The 18,523-nt window shown below is 50.2% G+C and overlaps 1 protein-coding gene across 1 annotated transcript in view; it reads left to right on the top strand.

The window, feature by feature from the left end:
- Positions 1-18,523, top strand: part of LOC138986105 (cadherin-23-like) — a 343,994-nt gene that overhangs the window by 154,809 nt on the left and 170,662 nt on the right. Inside the window, exon 7 of the mRNA XM_070364712.1 lies at positions 15,812-16,006. Within this exon, the coding sequence (XP_070220813.1) occupies positions 15,812-16,006 (195 nt within the window). The remainder of the gene's footprint in view (positions 1-15,811; positions 16,007-18,523) is intronic.

Raw genomic sequence — 18,523 nt, 5'->3', positions numbered from 1 at the left:
TACACAATGGAGTATTACTCAGCTATAAAAAGGAACGCATTTGAGTCAGTTCTAATGAGGTGGATGAAACTGGAACCTATTATACAGAGTGAAGTAAGTCAGAAAGAGAAGCATCAATACAGTATATTAATGCATATATATGGTATTTAGAAAGACAGTAACAATGACCCTATATGCAAGACAGCAAAAGAGACACAGATGTAAAGTACAGACTTTTGGACTATGTGAGAGAAGGCGAATGTAGGATGATTTGAGAGAATAGCATTGAAACATGTATATTACCATATGTAAAATAGGTGACCAGTACAAGTTCGATGCATGAAGCAGGGTACTCAAAGTTGGTGCTCTGGGACAGCCCAGAGGGATGGAGTGGGGAAGAAGGTGAGAGGGGATTCAGGATGGGGGGACACATGTACACACATGACTGATTCACGTCGATGTATGGCAGAAACCACCACAATCTTGTAAAGTAATTAGCTTCCAATTAAAATAAATTAATTTAAAAAAAGAGTGATGGATGTTGAGGGAGTCACCCCCACCCTTGCCCAGACAAGGGAGCGGAAGACTGGGGAGGAAGCATAGTGGTGGGGGTCTGCCACCACCGCCATCTGTGTGACTTCGGTCAGTCCCTTCACTCTGCATCTCGGCTTTCTCATCTACAGAGCAGGGTGACTGGTTACGGCAGTGCTTTTCACCCTAGGCTGTACGTGGGCATTCCTCTGGGAACTTAAAACACACAGAGGCTAGGGTGGGCTGCAGCATTGATATAGTTTAAAAGCTCCCCACATTTTCTAATACACAGCTAGGGGAGTAAACTGCTGGATAAGGTGCTTTCTAAAGTCCTCTGCAGCCATGATATCCCCAATCTCTCTCCACTTAACAAAGCTTAAACCTTTTCCCAAGGTCTCTTAACCCAGTGAGTTCCTGTAGCTGCACTCTCCCCACCTGGGTCCTGCGCCCCGGGCCCTCAAGCCTCCTCTCTCCAGCCCTCACCATCCTAGTGCCCCTGCAGCCAGGTATGCAGCCTCCCTCAGCCTGTCAGCCTTTAAGCCCCCAGGCACCAAGTGACAGGTTCCACTTATCACATCACACCGCCTGAAGGGCCAGCAGCAGTGGCCACAGGGAGGAGATCAGAGAGGCAAAACCCTCACCAGGCCTAGACCACACCTGCTGCCTGCCGGGGCCTCTGCTGCCTCCTTCACCCAGCCCTTCAGAGTGCACCCCCAACTGGAGGGTGGAGCCCAAGGGGCGGGGGTGGAGAGATGAGCAGAAGTTGCATTGCTTGAGCTGTCTTCTTATTCAGAATCCATTTATTAGCCTCAGCTTCCATAGATGTAGGGCCCGCCCCAAGGAGATTTGCATATTCGTTTTGTTTAACATGATTCATTATCATGCAGGGAAGGAATTTGGGGCTGGAAGATGGAACCCCATTTGTGAGCCATGGAGCTGTGCACAGAGAGCTCAGGGCAGCATTGGAAGCCTCGCACAACCCAGAGTGGGCTCCATTAGTACAGAGATGGGGGTGTGTGCCATAGGGAGGACCCCCACCCCGACTCTCATCCTGGACTATTACCTCTGCTGAAAGCAGAGCAAGGACCTCAGCCTTTAGAGGCATCCCCTGCCCTTTCAGAACTTTCCCCGAGAAGTAACATTCACTAAGTGCTTTACAGCTTATAGACCCTTACATCTGCCCCATGAGATAATAACATTATGATACAGCCTAAGATTGGTGGAGCATCCGTTATGCACTAAGCATGTATTGTGTGTTATCTCCCATAAGCCTCACAATAATCCCATGGGGCGGGTTTTCTTATTATGCCCATCTATAAGGAAACTGAGGCTCAGAGAGGTTGCCTAACTTCTGTAAAGTCACACAGCAAATAAAGGGTAGAGCTGTGAGTCATAGAGCACATTACCTTTTGCTCTTGCTCCTCAAAGCCTCCTTTATCATATCGTTCTTGCCCACAAATAACCACTTGTAATTGCTTGTAACCATTTTCCTGTGGAAAGATAAGGAATGTGCATACAGGCAGTGCAGTCTTGTACTGTGTTGCTCTGTTCAGTTTTTGGGATTGATGGATGAAAGAACCTGACAGCTCCTGGTAACTGACTCCTCCCCTTCCACCATCTTCCTGGTGGCACCTGGCACCTGTAAAGTCCTGAGCCTGGAACCTCTGCATGGCCTAAGTCATTCTGTGGCAACCCCTTTAAACATCCTTAGTAGGCCCTGGCATTTAACATGAATGAGAGGATCCAAGTTTGTCAAGGTCATCTTGGCCATCCCCCTGCCTCCTGGACCTAATACATTTGCTTACTCAGCACTGAGAATAGTATAGCATGGTGCTGAAGAGCCTGGGCTCTGGCGCAGCCTGCCTGAGTGCAAGTCCCAGAGTACCTGCTTAGTATACATGGCCTTGGACATCTGGAAAATGGGGATAGTAATGATGTCTGTCTCACAAGCTGCCAAGAGGATTATACAAGATAGTGCATGGGAAGTACTTACAACAGGGCCTCACCATAGGAAGTCCTCAGTAGGTGTGAGTTATTACCCTAGACCCCTGGAAGGCCTTTCTTGTTTTTAAAAAATCCCAGGAGACTCCATTCTTTATCAGTTGCCACTTTCCAGAATCTACCAAGTCTCATGACCAGCCACCTCATGCCTTAGGCATAGCCTCTTTCTGTCCTGAACTCAGCCTGCTGCAGTCGTAGGCTCGGGGACAGTGTCCTGGAACCCAGATGACCCTGGTTCTGGGACTCCAAGGTAGGTTTCTAGAGAGGACTCTTCTATATGTCTCATTGTAGCTTTCCCTAATTTTTTGCCTTAGAATTTTCTCCTTCTGCAGAAAGTTATAAAGATTTTATTTTGACCTTTGACTTTTCAAAGTGAATCATTGTATTGCCTTCACAGCTCTGTGTGGAAGGGCAGGGCAGGGACTGTTGTACCCATTTCCTGTATGGGAAAACTGAGGCATTTGATGTTTGCGTTGATGCCCTGTAGCAACAGAGAAGGAAGTCATATAGATTGTTTTTGGAAAGCTGGAATTTGACCCAGAGTTTCAGGACAGTTGTTTCTGATTTCTTTTTTCCCAGTCAGGCCAATGTGCATGAGGAGTGGGGGTGGGGGCGGGTAATCGTCATTGAATGGATCCTTTCCTGCCTCCAGAAGCCAGTTTCCAAGTTCCTGTTGTGGGAGGGAGCAGGGAAAGCTCCCAGGAGTCCATTGGGCGACACTCTCAGGTTGGGGAAGGGTGAGATGGTAAAAGTGAACAGCCAAGGTCTGGATTCCTGCCTCCACTCTGATTCGTGTTACTCCTGCCATGCCATAGAGAGGGAGGTGGGATCACAGTCCTGAGGAGGGGGTGTTGAACTGCTGGTGTTGAAAGCAGCATGTCATGGAGACTGGAGCCAGCATGGGCACAGGGGCTGTCTTGCTGCCACAGCCCTTCCTGTCCCCTTCTCCCTCCATGGGTCCTGCAGCCAGCTGCTGGGTCACTCTGCCAGCCATGCACTGTCCATGAGGCATCACGCCCTATACTGCAGCATGCCCCCTCCCTCAGCTCCTGCAGGTCTGCAGGTGAGAGCAGGGAGAGAGTGGCTGTAGGAAGGCAGGTGCAAGGTCAGCCCTGGAGTGTGGGTGCTGCATGGAAGTGGCACACAGGGATGGAGTGGATCTTGAAACTCTTCTGTTATTCATTCTGCTGGAAGGTCCCTGGGCCGGGGTGCTCAGTAGCACGGGGAGTGAGAAAAACTACCTGGATCGCCTTAATCTCTGAATAAAGAGATAGCTGGGGCCATTTCATATTTGGGTATCCTCCCTGGCTTTGAAAACCAAATTTCTGAGAAGAAAGAAGGGAGACCTCAGATGTTCCTCTGATGAGCTTCTTCCAGTCAGGCACGTCCAGCATCTCTGTAAAGCAGGGCCTAGGAGTGTGGGCAGAAGACAGTGTCTCAATCCCAGCCTGGGCTTGTGTACATAGGAAGCCCAGGCAGCCAGGCCACTTCGGGGAAGGGAGAGAGCCTCGGTCCCCCGTGCTGGTTGGTGATGTCTGTTCCCTAGAAAAACTATCAGCAGGAATGTGTGTGGAGATGTGGAGAGGGCACAAGTTCCTGGAGCAGAGTGGGCCAGCATTCTGGGGGCTGCTGTGTACACCAGTCTGACTGAAGCAGAGGGTCTCAGTAGGACAAAAACGAAAGATGAGTTTGGAAAGGGAAGTTTGACCAGACTATGGTGACATTCAAGTGCAGCAGGAACTTGCCTTGGACAGGAAAGAGGAGCCAGTGATGGTGTTTGAGGAGAAAAATAAGATGAAGGGTCAGTGCTTTAGGGCAGTAACTCTCCAAGATTAGTTACAGGAGCAGAGCTGAAAGAGGGGAGGCCACTGCAGTGGTTCAGCCATAGGGAGGTTTTCTCAATTTTTATATTAATGTTATCAGTCATATATGCATGAGTTTAAAAGTCAAATAGTAAAGCTAGGCTTATAATAAAAATAGCAGTGCCCTGCCTCATTCTTTCCCATTCCTGATTCCCACTCTGAGATAACCTCATTCAATTTCTGATGGCTACTGATAGTTACCTTATTTCCAAATTGCATGCTTATACATTTTTTTAGTTTTAGACATTATCTATCAACTTTCAGCTGTGAAGGATGAGAATTGAACTTCTACACCACCCTTTACCTCATCTTTGCTACACACACATACACACACCACTCTTAATGTGCTCTGCCCATCCTTCCAACATAATTATATTCCTCCTTTTAGCTCACACAACATTTAGTGTATGCAGCATTATAATTATGTAAATATTATTCATGGCTGAGCCACATAGTGTACCGTACTGTCATTATATTTCCAGTGTAATTATATCCCTTCTTTTGCTTTCTGTAGAATTAATAATTACCTCATTTTGTTTGCTTGCTTAGTGATCTATAAACCTATCATTTGTTCACCCCTAAATATTCTGACATAATTGAATACCGCCTCTCCATGTATTAAAAGTATATTGATTTTTAAATGCAGTTTATGTTTTTCTTGGCAACAGTCTCCCTGGAGCATTGATCCTCCTGCTCCAATCTGGACTGGGTATGCTCTGGCTTGCTTGCTATTCTGGAGGCTGAATGGCTAAAGGGGCCTGATGTAGGGTATGCATAAGGGAGGTAAGGAAGTCACTCAAAGTCCATTTTTCTTTCTCCTGCATTACATCTCCTGTTACATGGGTTCCCTAATATCTTCTATCTCAGTTTCTGCCTTCATTTTCGTAGAACACACCCTCCATTAGTTTCATGAACAAGAATTCATGGGGAATCTCTTAAAATTCTGTTTTGAAAAATGTGTTTATTTTGCATGCATGTGTGTTGACAGTTTGGCTGGGTATAGAACTCTAGAATAAAACTAGTTTTCCTCATATTGTGAAATCATTTTTCCTTTGTGTTCTGGCTGTTAAGAACTTTGGTGCCATTTTGATTCTTGACCCTTTGATTGTGGCCTTTTGTTTTCTCTTTGAAAGTCTCTAGGATTTTTTTGTCTAAATCCTCAGTGTTTGAAATGTCATCGTTTTATGCTTCAGTGTGGAACTTTCTTCTGAACAGATAGTGTCTCTTTCCATTTGGAAGCATGTTCTTCAGTTTGGGGAGTTTTCTTATTTTACTTCTTGGATAATTTCCTCCCCTTGATTTGCTCTGTTTTCTCTCTGGAATCCCTGTTAGTTGGGAGTTGAATTTTCTAAACTACTCTAATTTTCTTACTTTCCTCCCCTGTTTAAGTTTCTTTAAGTTTTGTCCTAGTTTTGGAGAAATTTCTTTATCTTCCAACTCTTCTGTTGAGCTTTTACTATCTACTAGCTCTTTCTTCTTCTTGAAAGATTATTTCAAAGATGCTGTCTTATGTTATCTCTCTCAGTTCAGTTCAGTCACTCAGTCGTGTCCAACTTATTGTGACCCTGTGGACTGCAGCACTCCAGCCTTCTCTATCCATCACCGACTACCAGAGCTTGCTCAAACTCATGTCCTTTGAGTTGGTGATGCCATCTAACCATCTTGTCCTCTGTCGTCCCCTTCTCCTGCCTTCAGTCTTTCCCAGCATCAGAGTCTTTTTCCAATGAGTCAGTTCTTTACATCAGGTGGCCAAAGTATTGGAGTTTCAGCATCAGTCCTTCCAATGAATATTCAGGACTGATTTCCTTTAGGATTGACTTGTCTCCTTAAACATGTTAAAGATATGTATTGTTGTTACTCCTTTTTTACTATTTTCCTCTCTGTCTTTCACATTAGAAGCTCTTCTCAAATGTTTAGTGACCTTTAGTTGTCTGTTCATATTTAAGAGTGAGTTCACATTTACCTGCCTGGAAGCTCACTAGGCCTATTAGGACAGGGTAGGAAGGAGGGTGGGCTTCCCTGGAAGCTCAGCAGGTAAAGAATCTGCCTGTAATGCAGAGACCCCAGTTTGTTTCCTGGGTCAGGAAGATTCTCTGGAGAAAAGATAGGCTACCCACTCCAGTATTCTTGGGCTTCCCTGGTGGCTCAGATGGTCAAGAATCTGCCTGCAATGCGGGAGACCTGGGTTCCATCACTGGGTTGGGAAGATCCCCTGGAGAAGGGAATGGCTACCCACTCCAGTATTCTTTCCTGGGAAATCCCATGGACAGAGGAACCTGGCAGGTTACAGTCCATGGGATTGCAAAGAATCAGACATGACTGAGTGACTAAGCACAGCACAAGAAGGAGGGTGCTGCGTATTAACCAGTGGACTTGATAATTAGGTGAGGACTTGGATTTGTATGTATTGGGGGTATTCAACATGTAAATATTTTTTCTCTTGGGCCAGTTTTCCCTATCTCCTGCCTGGCTGTCAGCCTTCACAAGGCTGAATGATTATAAGAGGCCTGACTGGAGATGGGAATGAGGGGAGATGCCGCTTTTCACTTAACCTCCCAGTTTTCAGTGCCTCTTCCAGCTCCCAGTCTGAGTCTAGAACCTGACTACCTCAGCCCCTCCAGAACGCAAACCTCATATCTTCTGCAAGAGCTGGGGAAGGCATCTGGGAGTCTTACCACTCTTAAAGATTTGCAGCCAGTCTTCCTGTTTTGAGTATCACTTTGTGTCTCCACTTCCTGAGCTTTCCTGAGATTCTAAGATGCTAGCCAGAGTTTCAGCTTTCCCTTCTCTCCTAAGGCAGTTTCCAGTTGCGTCTGTTTCCAGGATTTTGTTGACACCAATCATCCGTTGTCACCTCCTTTCCTGTTCTTTTTGCGCTTATGGATGTATGCATTTTAGACTTCCATACTGTCATTTTGGTGAGGGGTTGGGACAGAAACAGAAATCAGTGGGTATGTTCAATCTGCTGTGTTTAACAGCAAGGCCTGATTTTGTTAAAACATTTATTGAATGCCTTCTATGTGCCAGTGACAGTGCTAGGACTTCGGAGGTGCTAAGGTAAATCACAGAGAGAGGGGGAGGATTTGAGGAATGTGGAAGGAAGGCTTGACAGAGCCTGATGATTGGTGAGGAGTGGGAGGCCAGAGAGAGGGGCACATCCGGCAGGTGAAGACACTGGCAGAACTCGGGGATTCATGTTAGATTCATCCACTGGGGATGGAAGTTAGGTAAGCACTTTGATGCAGGTCTTTCCAGGATTCAGAATAGACAGTATGGAGCCAGAGGCTGAGAAAGGAGCAGGCTCTTGGAGATAGGAGAGCACTGAGCTTGCTCCATGGAGAATGGAACAGCTGAGGAGTCCAGCTCAGTCCAGAGAAAGTGCTTGAGCCACATTAGGGTATGCGGGGCTTGGGGCCCAGCCCTGTGAGGCTCATTCTGCCCACAGAGCTGGCACGTCCACCTGACAGTAATCCTGGCCCTCAGGGAAGATCTAACACCTTTTAGAGTCCAGTGCACAGCGTCTGAGAGAGAACAGACACTGGTCGACAGAAGAGATGTTGTAACTGATCTCTTCCAGCCTCCTCTGCAGAGGGAGGTGCTGGAGCATGTGTGCATGTGTGTGGGTATGGTACATGTGTGGGTGTTTGTACATACCATGTGCCCTCTCCCTGACCAGAATGAGGGCACCTGAAACATCCACGGAGGCCCAGTGGGCACCCGCCTCTCCTGGTTCTCCTCCTTGCACCAGTTCTCTTCTTAGACCTTGCTCTCATCTGGTGCCCACACAGGCCTTCTTCTTGTTTGAGAAAGAAATACAGCCCATATCTCCCATAGACTTCATTTCTTCTCCTCTATAAGCTAGAATGCCAAAAGCCTCCCAAACTTCATACCATCCCCAAGCTCCCCAGTAGGCCCCGGCTCCAGAGTCATAAGTGAAAAAAAGAACCTCTTTGGCATCAGTGGAGACCAAGACATGGGCACCTCCACTTTGCCTGGCACCACCTACCCCTCCACCCCCATCAGAAACGTCTTTACTTATAACTTTAATTATTCTAGTCACAGTGGGAGCCCATTTCCTTCTCCCCAGTGAAAGTGTGCAAATTTTGAGACCCTTCTTCCTTCTGAAATTCTTTTTGGGCTAAAACTCTCTACCAACGCTCTCTTCCCTAACCCAGACAACTTGAATCTACCATCTTTGGGCGTGTCATCCCCAGCCCTTCTATAGAGGAAATGAACCAGTTCTGCTTGAGCAGGAGCCCTGAGCTCACTCTCTACCCTCATCTCCAGGGTTCCCAAGGTCTGGGAACACAGAGGTGACCTGGTTTTAAATCCTACTCATCACTTAAAGCTGTGTGACTTTGGACCAGTAGCTTCATTTCTCTGAGGTTCCATTTCCCCATCTGGGAAAAGGAGGTAATGAGATAAAATTTGTAACAATGCTGACAGGTGAAGGGTTGAGTCCCTTCCTCAGGGACCAGCAGCCCAGCCTCTGAGCCACAAGCTCAGTCCAGGAGGGTCTGTTCACCAAGGCACTGGCACCTTGTCAGAAGTCCATCTGTCAAGAATTTATTACTAATGCATTTTATAACAGGCTTTATAATAAGATATTAAAGACTGTGGCAGCATCTAGCAAGCATTCCATAAATATTAATAATGCCTTTAGAGATGGCACCTACAATGGAAACGATTGGGCTTGTTTCGAGGTTTGGTCCAGGACTGAGAATAAATCTCACGGGCGGGGAGGTGGGTGCACTATGAAGATGAGAGGGTATGGCAGGCTTATGTCTCTTTCTGATCTTTCTCATGCTGCTCTGAATTTTTTTTTACTTCTTGTCTTTTGTTCACAACTTTCCCTCTAGAATCTCTCTTTTGCTCCTTAAAGTTTTCCTTTCCTTTCTTCCCAACTGTCTTCCCTCTGTCTGCTCTCACAAACTCTCTCCCCTGCATCCCCAGTCTGCTTTGGCCCCCAGTTCTGCCCCTTTCACATCCCCCTTGGTCTTCCTTCTGCCTTCCCCCTTCTCTCCCTTCCTCTTTGTTTGTACTCTCTCCACCTGTTTCTTCCACCCTCTGTGCTGCCTGTCTGGCCCTCTTCCTCCCTCGCTGCCCCTGCGCCCCTCACCCGTTCCAGTGAGCACCCCCGGCCACCTCTGTAGAAACCCAGAGTAACGCGGCTCACACTGCATGTGAGAAGTGAGCTATTTATCATTATTATTAACGAACAAGATCCCTGAAATGGTAGAACTTTGCCAGAGTCTATTCCCTTGTCACCCCAGGAGTAGCAAAAAGATTTATTTGTCTCTGAATTGCACAGGGTGGCCCGTTTACAGCAGGTCCGTCAGGAGTGATGCGGAGCTTAAATGGGGAGTGGAAAGAGTGCGGGGCCTGCCCGGTCTGTGACCTGCATGGAGCTGGCCTCTCACCGAGAGGGATGGTCTGGTAGGGCAGGAGATTTGCTGGGGACTATGCCTCACCACACTGCCCGGCCCCCAGGAGGCACGGGCAGTGCACTTGAGGAGATGTCCCAGAAGCTGTGAAGGAGAGGACGGGGCTGGACAGGGGGTGCCGTGGAGGAAGGAGCTCTGGAAGCCGACCTGAGACAGAGACATGGGCTAAGAGGCCTGTCTCAGGAACGGGGGTAATCACGTCCTGTGCAGCCTTTCCTTCGGAGACCAGCTGCTCCTTTCCAGCACAGAGGTGGACCCGGAGCCACTTTCCACAGTGAATATGTGGGGAGAAGTTGCCCTAGAATGGGGCTTCCCCACCCCCAGCCAAAACGGGCCATTTGGGCTACTTTTTCATGGCCCTGGCCCACCTGACAGATGGTTCTGTAGACCCCGAACTCTAAGACCAGACACTATAGAGGCACTGTCCCACTGGTCCCCTGACTCCAGGTGGGCAGAAGCTGACTCTCTGGGGCATCTCTTCTCCAGGTCTGTCCTGGATGATTGTGTCAGCCCCATGGTCAAGCTCTCCCAGACCTACCCTCCCACCCCACATGCTCGCTGACCTTCACAATGACCTGAGTGGATTTGCATGTTAGGAGGAGTGTCTGGGGACACTTGAAAAGAAGACAGAGCCGACATTCATTCATCCGGGCCTCTCTCCTCTCCCCATGTTAGCTCTTGTGCCTTCAGCAGTTATGAGCTTTGGTTTTTATGGCCCAGCTGTGAGCGTGAAAGGCCAGATCCCAGCAGGCGAGGGGCAGGATGAACCTGGGGCGAGGTATGCAGTGAGGAGGCCTTGCCGTGGCTGGATGCGTCCTGAGCAGACCAGGTTGGCAAGGAGCTGAGACCCATGCAGGCTGGAATGAGCAGGTGGTACCCACAGAAAGAACAGCATGGACTGTGTCTCAGGACCACAGCCAAGGACAGGAGGGGAGGGCCAGACAGGTTCTGTGAAGGCTGGGGCAGGGGAGGCCCTCAGAGCCCTCGTCTCTGCTTTCTGCTTTACCATGCCCTATGCTCACTGCAGATGGGCTTCCTCTACACCTCTGTTTCTGTAGCTTCTGTGTGACTTTCAGCCTGTTGTGGGACCCACTCTACCCCAACCAGGTAGCAGGAATCTTTCTTTCAAGTTCCCATGGAAAGTTGCTTTAATTTACAAGACCCCATCTGATTGGCCTGCTTGAGTCATGTGTTTACCCCTGGACCAATCGCATGTGGCCTGGGTCTGAAGTCACTTGGTACAAACACGGCTGCCTAGATCCATCCCTTTGGTAAAAAGAGCATCTCTGCTTGGAAGGAGGGTGGGCCAGGACACAGTGGGTAGTGTCTCTGGGTAGCGTAAGTAAAGCACTTGAGTTAAGACACCTGATTTCCAGGCACAGCTCTGCCATTAAGCACATGTGAGACAGAAAGCCTGGAAGTGCACCCTCTTACTTTTCCCATCTAAAAACTGGGGAGACTAGGCTGGATAATCTCCAAGGTGCCTTCCAGCTTCCACATTGAAGCCATCTTCTCGCTGAGTGGTGCATGGTCAGGCCTGGCCTCCGTGCTCCTCCAGGAACTCCTCTCACCCTTCCATCAGATCCCACCCCTCGTCTCACATTCTCCAAACCCACTCTGGAGGGTCTTCAGAGGTTCTCCCATCCTGTCTGCAACAGCCGTGAACCATTCAACAGAGGTGTTCTCTTCCTGAATTCTGATCTACCCATTTGTCTAAATTCGTGATGAAGAGATCAGCCATTTACCCTGCTTCTAATCCCCCCACACCACTTTAAATAGGCTCATCTCATGCCGCCTGTGATGGTATTTTATTACCACCATAATAATGGTAGTGACCATTTATGAGTATCACTCAATATTGTTGTGTGCCCGGCTCAGTGAGAGGTTTTCTCCCCACACCTTAGCTCATGTAAAAGTTTCCCACTACCCCAGGATATATAGGTAGTGTTAACAGCTCCACCTTTACATTTTCCTTTACATAGGGAAACTGAGACCAAAATAATAAATTTAACAGCACATGTCCAGGGTCTCCACCCAACAAGGGAAAAGGCTGGGGCTCAAACTTAGGAGGTCTGACTCAGAGCCCACACTCTGAGCACCAGGTGTTAATTGCCTACGATGTACTTGAAAATCCAGATGTGCGTGGCCCCATGGAGGAAATCTGCTTGCGTTGAGTGTCAACCTGTGAACGTATCTGATGTTTCTGTGAACCAGTAGCTGGGTGCTCCAAGAATCCCCCAGTGTATGTGCTGGTGAGAGTCCCCTCCCCCCATGTCCCAGAAAAGCATGGTGCCCAGGATTGGGAATGCAGGAGGTCAGCATTCTTTCCTCTCCAATGGCCTGTCCCTTCTAAGGGAATGGCTCCTTGTCAGGCCTATTTAAAACCTTTTCTAAGTTACGCAGAAGTTAAATGGGTTTTCACTGCAGGGCATGAAACATAATCCAACAAGGTCAGACACAGGACCATCCCTTCCTTTCCCCCTTTTCCTGTCTTCTTGGAGCTTGCTCTTAAATCCTCTGACCAGATGCTCAGAGAGCCTTCGCCCCAGACTATGCAGTATGGATGAGTGAAATGTCCTTTCCTCCCTGAGGCAGGCAGCTGGAGAGCTGACATTCTCGTGGGAGCCGTCTCTCTCCTCTGGGCACTGACTCCATGTGGGGTGTGCTCTGAAGTGCTATCCAGCTGCCTCACTGGGGGTTGGCCACCCTGAAATCAGAACATGTCTATCCCTCTTGTGGCAAGAGCTACAGGCTGCAATGGCATGCTGTGCTCTGGAGCTTGGGCCTGACACTGGCACTCCTGAGATGTGTATGTTGGATGTAGAGACGGGGAGGAGGGAAGAGAGAGAGCTGTAGGTTAGCTGAGAACCTCATGAAGATCTCCTCCAGACCAGTCTCCTGTGGTTGGCATGTTGGGATGGAGGCTGGCATTGCTCACCCCAGCACCTGGGGAGTTCAGTTTCTGGGGCTTTGAACGTGTGGCTTGGGGTAGGTCCTTTGCAGAGTGCCTGCATCTGTCAGGGTTCCCCAGGAAACAGTTCATCTCGGATAGTTCCAATAAAGGCATTTCAGTGAAGAGACAACTTCCAGAGGGGGTGCAGGGCTAGAGCGACACTGAGGGATATTGAGGCTCCAAGGACTAGCAACACTGGCAAGTTCTTTCTACTCTTAGGACTGGAGAGGCAAGGGGAAGGGCTGGAGCCACTGAAACCTGGGGCTGGAGAGGAGGGGCTGCTGGGTTGGAGCTGGAGGGACTGGGAAAGTAACACTTCAAACCCTTTCTCCTCCTGCCTCCTCCCCAAACTCTGGGCTCCTACCAGCCCCTCCCATTGGCAACCTGGGAATGCAGTGCACTGAGGCCACCCTGGCTTGGGAGGCGGGCAGGGGGTGGGTCATGGCAGAGAAGGGTGCTCGGTGGATCTGGGGACTGCAGACAGGGAACGCCCAGCACAGGATCATTAGCAGTCATGGTGCTTCTTTATGCCTCCCTGCCCTACCCTTGGAGATGTTCTTGTCTGCCACCCTCTAGAAGGCATTCAGGCAATAAAATCACAACTGCCATCTTCTGAGCACTTAATATATTCTGGGAAGTTTATACTCAGGAGCTCGTGTACTCTTCACATTAACTGTATGAAATATTATTAACTTTGATGCACAGAAAGGGGATTAAGGATCAGAGAGATGAAGTAACTAGCCCAAAGACACACAATAAGACTTAGGTTCCAACAGAAGTCTGTCCATCCCTGAAATCTAGCACCTGTCCCCTCTGCCCCCTTGTACACTTGAACATTTTCCCTCTTTTGGAGAGAAAGAGAGCATCTGTTTTCCAAGCCACCGAGCTGGGTAGGGCAGACCTCGCAAAGGCAAAGCAGGTGCAGGAACTCAGAAGTGTAAGGGAGTGTGCTGGTTTGGAGAAGTACAAATAGCTCTACGTGCCAGGAAATAGTAAACTGGTAAGAAAAGATATTGCACATGATCTTAGCCAAAAGGCTAGGATATGATACCTGCCAGGAAATAAAGCGAGAAGGGGGAGACAAGACCAGACTATGAGGCTTGTATCCTATGCAGAGGGGCATGGAGCATCAAGGATGGGATGGAGGAGAGGGGTCTTACCTGTCTGCCCCTATCTTCAGCGTGGTTTGGAAAAGGATAGGATGTAAGCCTGTCCATTCAGGTGGACACTTGCCTGGTGATGGGGGAGGGGCAGCACACTCAGAGAGAAACAGTGGCAATTCGGTGGCTTTGTCCTCTGGAGGCCCTTTCCAGCCCAATTAGAGGTCTTACAGAGAACACACTTGCCTCCAGCAGACAGCCCTGGGGAAGGGCTTCCAGTATGCCTGAGACTGGTCTTCAAAGAGAGAAGCTTCTCGAGGTAGTGACCCAGGTCATGGGCAGCAGCACAGAGATGGGCAGCTGTGTGATGTCTTCCTTGATAGGAGCCCTGCAGGTGTCCGAAGGTACTCAGTCATTGTCCCAGTGTAAAAAGATCACACAGGAATGTTGTCTCTGCCCTCAGGGAACTTTCAGGCCAGTCCCACACTCTGGGCTAGAGGGTACCACCCATGCTGGCAGGTGACCTCAGCACTGTGTGGAAGACTTAGGGGAATAAACTGCCCTCAAGGTTTACAGAAGTGTTTAGAGCTAAGAGATAGGCTTAGAATGAACTATACCTGAATTTAGGGTCTTTGCCATTGCCTAGCTGGGTGACTTGGATGAGTTCCTTAACCTGTCTGAGCCTTGGCTTCCTTTTTGAAAGAGGGATCATAGCAAGCACCTAGAAAGCTACTTGTCACGGAGCTGATGGGTGCAGCTCACAGCCTAGATGTGGCACAGCACCGTCAGTGAGCAGGAGCAGGAATTGTTTCTTCCTGCCTCTGGGCAGAGCCTCCTTAGGTAGCCTATCTTCTGATGTGTCCAGAGCTCACTGAGTCAAGAGTAAATTTACTCACGCAGAATTTTGCAGATGTGGCTTACCTGCCAAGCATTGTGGTGGGCACGATCGTGATGAGAGCTGACAGTTGGGCAGAGGATGCAAACAGATACTTAGAATACAATGTGCTAAGATGCTGCCATAGAGATTCGTTCATGTCTTCATAAAGGATGCTTACTGGGCACCGGCCATGTGGCAGGCACCTGCTGGGCCAGGCAGATAGAGCTCTATGGTTTCTATGGAGCACATGTGCAATGAGAGACAGGCACTGGCTGGGGAATTACAGAGGAACTGTGGGTGATCAAACATTCCAGGGTGCTATGGGACCCTGAATATAATAGTGGCAGGGGTTGGGAGCACGGTAGGGGCTGACCCGCCTGAAGGGTCTGGAAGGCTTCCATGAGGAAGTTACATTTAACCAGAAACCCCAAGTCAGAAAGGGGCAGGGGTCTATCTACAAACACAGTGTGTAGCAAAGGGAATCATGGAAGGCTCCCAGGAGGTGGTGACATTTGAGCAGGCTTTGTGGGCCTCTCTGGTGACAGGCTGCCATGGCCCAGGGATGTTATGTGGATGCCCCACCCCTAGGCAAGTCAAGAAATCTCTGTGGGCCAGCCCCACCACAGACTCTATGCCACCTCCCCATATTACACATCTTCTAGCTCCCTGTCCTTGGAACCTCCCAACACATAGACTCCTGGCTGCCCTCCAGAGCAGCCCATGCCTGAGGCTTGGGCAGCCAAGGGGCACCTAACAGAGAAAGCAGAACTGCCAAGAAACAGGGGTTTGGGGACCAAAAGGCCCTCATCCGGAACTTCAGGATAAGTAGATCATCTTTGGAACTGGTGCTGTTATAGCCACCAGGAGGCCATCAAAAAATGGAGCAAAAAAAAATAGATATAGCGTTTTAAATTCCTGTGAACCCTTTTAGAATAAAAATGACAAAGCCGCAGGTCTGGTTGGCTGGAGGGACGTGGTTAATGGGCTTTGGGGGAATAGTCACTGATGGAGGCAGCTGCTCTGAGCTCCAGCTCACCCTTTTATTTGCTCTGTTTCACCCCCAGAACACACCGGTGGGGACGCCCATTTTCATTGTGAACGCCACGGACCCTGACCTGGGCGCAGGCGGCAGCGTCCTCTACTCCTTCCAGCCCCCCTCCCAGTTCTTTGCCGTCGACAGCGCACGCGGCATCGTCACAGTGATCCGGGAGCTGGACTACGAGACCACGCAGGCCTACCAGCTCACCGTCAACGCCACGGTGAGTCCCTGTGCCAGGGGCCCAGGCGGCCAGATGCCAGCCTCCTGCCCTCAGAGAGGGCACAGGATGTCAGCCTCCTTCCCTGCTGGGCAAGGCTTATAATGGTGTTGCTGATGATCATAATAATGATAACAACAGCTGATGTTCCTGAGGGTTCGTGCTATGTCCCTGGTGCTGTGGGGAGCACTCGAGTGGATTGTCTCCTTTAAACCTCACAACGGTGCTATGGCCCATTTTATAGATGAGGAAACAGAGGCACAGGAGCAATTCAGTGACCTCCAGCACCTGCACCATGGGTCATTCCTAGTGCAGGATGTCCTCTTGCTCTGAGACCCAAGACAGGTGTCAGCCCAGCTGTGTCCTGCACCACCCAGCATGCAGGAGTCAGAGTCTAGCATCCTGGCCACTGCGCTGGAGCAGTGATACTTACACAGAAGGGAACATCCATCAGTGCCAAGCACTGTGCTTGGGTCCTGGGAATTCCAAGATGAATTAGTCAGGAGAGGGAAGTTGAAGAGGAATAATTATCCTATTTTATAGCTGACACTATTGAGACACAAACCGATGAGGGTGGGCAGCAAGAACCCAAGCCTGGGTTGTCCAGGGCCCCACGGCCAGGAGTCTCCAGATCTCCAGAACGTCATAGCTGCGTGGCCTCTATCACCAGCGGTTGCGGAGGGGCTGGAGGACAGGCAGGCCACGGCCTCAGTAGAGTTCTCTCCTTGCTCGCCCTGCTTCCTGCTCCTGGCCATGGCCTCCAAGCGCAGCTGGAGCCTTTAGCTGGCAGCAGGGCGAGAGCTGGCCTGTTGGTTCTTAGACTTCTGTTTACAAAGCTTAGACCAACTGTTAAACAAATCACAGGAGTCCCTCTTGAGCCTCTGGGACTCATTAGCCTGACCCACAGCATCCACCACCTGGCCCCATGTCACTGCAGGGGGGCTGCCCGTAGCTCTGTGGGCTCTACTTGGCAGGTCACAGAGCTCAGATCCCAGGGGAAGACACACTGCATTGGGGCTAGGGACCAGTTGGAAACATGAGGTTCCCCCAGGATTGGACAAGATCCAGAGAGGCCTCCCAGACCAGGAAATGCAAACTTGGTCCAGGGACCCTGGGGAGGCCACTGCAGATGATACTCATGTTCTTGCCTTCTCCCCTGGTTAAGTGTTGGCTGCCTGGGAGGACATGTGTGCTGCTATTTGTGAAACTGACTTCTGGGATCAAAGGGACTTATAAGACCGGAATCCACTTTTGGGGCACATCTATATCCTTCCGCACACCCTTGCACACTCACTTAAGGTGGTGCCCCTCCCACCACTCTCCATTTCCTTACACTGGGGCCCAGAAATGCACAGATGCTTGTTCTCTTTTTCAGTGTGAACTTGTCCTTGTGGGATATTTTCCATCTGCAGTGAAAATGGCTTCGGGCTGGGCCAGTGGCAAAGAGAGCAGAGCTGGGCATAGGCACGAATCTGGGTGGCTGGGCCTATTGAGAGGCCTGGGCTCAAGCTGGGATGGTGAATGTGGTTAAACTGCCATCAATCTTCCAGCGACCAGGCCTTGAAGCAGTGGAACAGGAGGGGCCCTGGAACTAACTCCCTTAGGTCTTGGTGGTTCCCCCATCTGATGCACAAGTCCCTCTGAGGGCTGGCACTGTGCCCTTGGCCGCTGGGCATCTCCCCAAGGAGATTCTCCCATGTGGCATCGCAGGGAACATCTGGGTCTCCAGCCTCCGCTGGGTGGGTGGTGGGTGGGAAAACATGCAACTCCTCTGGGAACAAGTTGCTGAGACCTGTAGGCGCCAGAGTGACAGCTGGAAGCCTGGCCAGGTGCCTGCCTGCCAGATGTGCCCACTGCCGTCCCCTTTCCCCAGCCATGGAGTCCAGGCTGGGCTGTATGGGGGCATCTATGGCAGAGGCAGGGCTGCAGCCACAGGTGTGGGACAGGAAGGGCAGGTGCCAGACTGGACAAAGCCAGCTGCCCACAGAAGCCGGTAGGAGCAAATCATAACCATCGGCATCTCCAGCCCCAGAGGTCAAGGGCCTTCCTGATGGGCCTCCCACTCTGGCTCTGTCTGCCTGATGCCCATTCCAGTCCCTAGGTGAGAGCTCTCACCACTCTCTAGGGTGGTCCCCGAGCCTGGGCTGTGGGCCCCATCATCTTGGAGGCTGGGAGACTGTCTCTACTGTGGTTTGGAGGGACACAGCTCCTCCTGCCTCCAGACTCTCCCCTACCTTGCTGCAGCCATGACCCATCCTCAAAGCCTCTCCTCTGTCTCCCTGGCTGCCCCCAAGGACTCTTTAGGACAGCCAGCCCTTCCTTCTCCTTGAAGGCTCAGCATCTGTCTCTGGAGGGCAGGAGCAGGCACTGGGCTTGTAATGTGGGGACTGCCTTGCATCGTTCACATTATCCCAAACAGACCAAGGGAGATCTAACCTAAGGACAGTCACTTCTCCAGTCCCAGGGCAGAGAATTTACAAGGCCTAGAGTCCATAGAGGTCATTCCCGCGAGTCCCTTCA

The sequence above is a fragment of the Bos mutus genome, chromosome 28 (genome assembly GCF_027580195.1).
Source record: "Bos mutus isolate GX-2022 chromosome 28, NWIPB_WYAK_1.1, whole genome shotgun sequence".
Taxonomy (NCBI): domain Eukaryota; kingdom Metazoa; phylum Chordata; class Mammalia; order Artiodactyla; family Bovidae; genus Bos; species Bos mutus.
The sequence above is the reverse complement of the archived record's forward strand: the minus strand, read 5'-3'. Positions and strand labels throughout refer to the sequence as shown.